Raw genomic sequence first — 3,882 nt, 5'->3', positions numbered from 1 at the left:
CCCCCCCCCCCACTGACTTCTTCTTCGCCTTGTTAACAATTACCGGGTCTCCTATTTGATCTTTACTCTCAACGTCCAGATCCAACTCCACGGCTTTCCTCTTACCTGCCTTCTTCTCAACAACAGAATCATCCCATGATCGCACATCAACACACCCGTTCATTATATCATCCAACAAATTATCCAACAATTTAAAACCACCGTCCGCTTCACCATAACCTTTGGTCTCATCAGGCCAATATGGAAAGAGTTATGCTTGTGGTTTAATACCTAAATGATGAATTTGGAGCTACAAAACAGAAGAAATTATAATCAAGTCAGTAAAAATAGCAACATCTTGCATCTCACTGCACGTATACTAAACATACATATCCATTTCACAAACCTTCTTCTGTTTCCCCTATGAGAATAAAAAGTCCCCGATATTTCCTTTGGTACGGCCTGCATCCCACCTAAGCAGGGGGACATCATCACCTCCATTTTTACTCCCAAAGTCTTTGCCTAATTCTCTCACACTCTCAAAAGCCCATATCAGAAGAACATGGGCACATCCATGAACCACATATGAGGTGTTCTCATAAGACACGACTTTTATGGAGTCTATTAATCGCTTGAAACTTACTCGACCCCATGGAAACCTCGCAAACGCATCCGTATTGAGTACACGTTTCGCATAATCCAAAGGGATCCTACTAGTCCGCGAAATCCCTAAAATTCCGACATGCAACACAAACAATAGCCCAATCATTTTCCTAATCGGCTCACCCCATGTCCTACATTCCCTCAATACGTCAGTCAACTCTTTCCAATTTGGTCCCACCCTTGAATCTACCTTCATCTGGACCCACAACTCTTTGTGATCAACATCCACTCTGTCTTCCTCATCAATTTTCTCACAGTTCAGGCCGGTGATATCACTAAACTCATGTAACGAGAACCTTATTGGATTACCTTCTATTAGCGACCACATCTCATATCTCCTTTGTATTGTCAATTGCTGAGTTAAGAAATGATGCACAATCTTTGAACCCCATACATAACGACTATCAGAGAGCTTCAAGATCACTCCCACTTGCGATTTGTCACAGATGTCATTGTAGACATCATCCCCAATGCAATCTCTCAACAGCCCAAAACTGTTTAATGTGCAGGCTCCTCTTCTGTATAGGAGATTTCCCCGGCGGATATAGCCTCGAAGGATACCTTAACTTCTTTTCACTACTACTAGATGCCATGTCCTGCAAACGACATTTATAAAACCTATCAGAATCTATGCGACAAACATATCACTTGAAAAATATTATACTTTAACAATACAATATTTTCTCTCCAAACCTAACTCTACCACATCACAAATGATCTCTTCCTATACCATCTCTACCACTACTACATAATAGGCTCTTTAACTCTACCAATATACCTATATCTTCACAACCAATCCCCGCCAAATTCAAATCTAGTTACCTTTTACTTATTTCTCTACACACAAATTGCTGACAACCCACATCTATCTTCATCCTACCTCAAACCGCCACAAATTACTATCAATCAACTCATAATATCAAAATTCCAGTTATGGTTTCAATGTGTTACTAACTTACTTTTCTGGGCCACTCGAAATTAAACTACAACCCTTTACCCAGTCTTTCTACTAATTCGCCGCCGTCTCTCTTGACAAACCTATCTCCGCTTTTATTATCATCTACCCAACCCACCTTCAACAATCGAAAATTAATCATATTCAACTGTACTTACACAACACATCCGAAATAATTAAGTATATACAACTAAAACTTTCACTCATAACTTACCTTTAACGGATTTTCGCAAACCCCCCCCCCCAAAATTTCGTTCTTCCGCGAACCTTCACAATTTGCTTCTCTTCCTCTAAATCAAACACTCTCACCAGATAAATAACATTTATCCCCACTCTAACTCACCACATCTCCAATACCCCGTACAATTTGTATTGGGAATCAACGATTCGCCCTTACTTTAAGATTTTTTTTCCGCAGCCTCTTAAGAAAGATTTATCCTCTCTAAAAGTTTTAGGTCAAAACTATATTTTTAATCGGGTTTAGCAAATAATAGTGGCTCTCTTGTAAATAATAGTTTTACCTAATGCTTTAAAGTTTTTTTCAAATTTATATGTGTTGTTTGAGTAAAAGTTTGGTCACAAGTGTTGTTTGAGTAAATTTCTCTATGTTTAATATAATAGTCATCTTCTAACAGTTTTTGGACTATACTTTTTCACCTGTCAAACCATTAGGTGGTAGTTCACGTATAAATGGAAAACAATTTTCACATGTATCTTGAATACATTAATGTTTTTTTTTTGATAATGTTCATGCATTAAGGATGATTTGGACGTTCAAATTTTTTTCTAATCAAAGAAAGATTTTTTTTTGTCTACCCATAAACTAAAATTAATTGTTTTTTATTAAAAGAAAAATTTTATACCTCTTCATTACTATATAATACTATACATTTACAACTTCAAAACAAGCACACAAACAAGAAAGAAAAGAAAAATAAAGAAAGAAAAAAATACTCTATAATGATGAGAAAAAAGTGAAACTTGCTTATATTTCGAATGATTCTTCGAGAAAAGCAATTTTTAAAAAAAGAAAGAAGGGTTTGATGAAGAAAGTAAACGAACTCTCCACTCTTTGTGGTATCACTCCATGTGCGATCCTCTTCAGTCCATATGACACCAGTCCTGAAGTGTGGCCATCAAATTCTGGTGTGCAAAGGATAATTTCCGAATTTAGGACACTCCCAGAGATGGACCAGCAGAAGAAGATGGTAGATCAAGAGGCTTTTCTCAAACAAAGGATAGCAAAAGCGATCGAGGATTTAAGGAGACAACGAAAAGACAATAGGGAGCTCGAGATGACTGAAGTTATGTTCTAATGTTTGATTGGAAACATGGGACTGTTTCATCTAAATATTCTGGATCTTAATGATTTGGGTTATTTAATTGAGCAATATCTTAAAGATGTTAATCGCAGGGTCGAGATTTTGCAAAATTCGGGTATGAAAATTGGCGAATCTTCTTCTACTGTGGCGGTTACTTCTGAAGAGAGTAGACCGATGGTGGATTTGTTGGCTACAACCACTCCAACTGCTACAACTTATGAGGTGGGTTCTTCTTCCTCATCTGCGGCAGTCGCGACTTTGTTAAATCCTACTCAGCAGCAACAATTTTTTCGTCCAACAGCTCCACAAATTGGAGTTTATCAGCCCCTTAAAAATCTGAATTTAAATCTGAATCATAATAACAATCAAAACCAACAACAATGGTTTATGGAAATGATGAATCATGAGCAAATGAGGTATCCATCAGAACCCATGAAGTTTCCATTTATGGATGACAACCACCATAACCACAACCACATCCAACACCATCAAGAAGATAACCAACATCAAATCGATGGCGAGTTGTCCACCGCTCTCGATGCCGCCAACTCAAGCAATCCTTGTTACTTATCCAAATAATACCAATAATCTATGGTCACATTAGGATTTTGTTGAATTTGGTACTAAGATAATTTCAAGAATAAGCAGTTTAAATTTTTTATAAGCAAAACTATAACTAGTTTTTTCTTTTCTTATTGTTATAAATTGCACTACAATATATGATCTTTTTTTTCTTTTCACAATGATATGTTAAGTCTTTCAATGTTAAAGAATTTTGATATTCTTATTTTATTGTGTCATTTCTTTGTTTGATATGTGTGTTTTTATATAAATTGTCTAGTAAATTTTTGGTGTTTATTAAAATTAAGGTTTCTATTAAATTTTAATGTTTAGTTTTGACACATATTTCAGATTACATTTAGAAGAAAAACAACTTTTAGGTTTACTGAATATAAGTATTAG

General features: G+C 36.0%; 1 protein-coding gene and 1 pseudogene across 1 annotated transcript; one reads left to right on the top strand and one right to left on the bottom strand.

Moving 5' to 3' along the window:
* On the bottom strand, positions 29–1,837 carry LOC109127510. Its single transcript, XM_019232416.1, has 2 exons — positions 1,812–1,837; positions 29–1,238 (listed from the first exon to the last, which is right to left on the bottom strand). The coding sequence occupies exon 2, from the start codon at positions 968–970 to the stop codon at positions 401–403; it is 570 nt and encodes a 189-aa protein (XP_019087961.1). The 5' UTR covers positions 971–1,238; positions 1,812–1,837; the 3' UTR covers positions 29–400.
* LOC104728700 lies at positions 2,625–3,651 on the top strand (annotated as a pseudogene).

This window comes from Camelina sativa, chromosome 11 (assembly GCF_000633955.1).
Source record: "Camelina sativa cultivar DH55 chromosome 11, Cs, whole genome shotgun sequence".
NCBI lineage: Eukaryota > Viridiplantae > Streptophyta > Magnoliopsida > Brassicales > Brassicaceae > Camelina > Camelina sativa.
Note: the sequence above shows the minus strand (reverse complement) of the source record. Positions and strands in the feature narration are given on the sequence as shown.

Excerpts from the sequence above, each read along its gene's own strand:
- LOC109127510 (XM_019232416.1), bottom strand. The coding sequence starts at position 970 with ATGTGGTCGCTAATAGAAGGTAATCCAATAAGGTTCTCGTTACATGAG.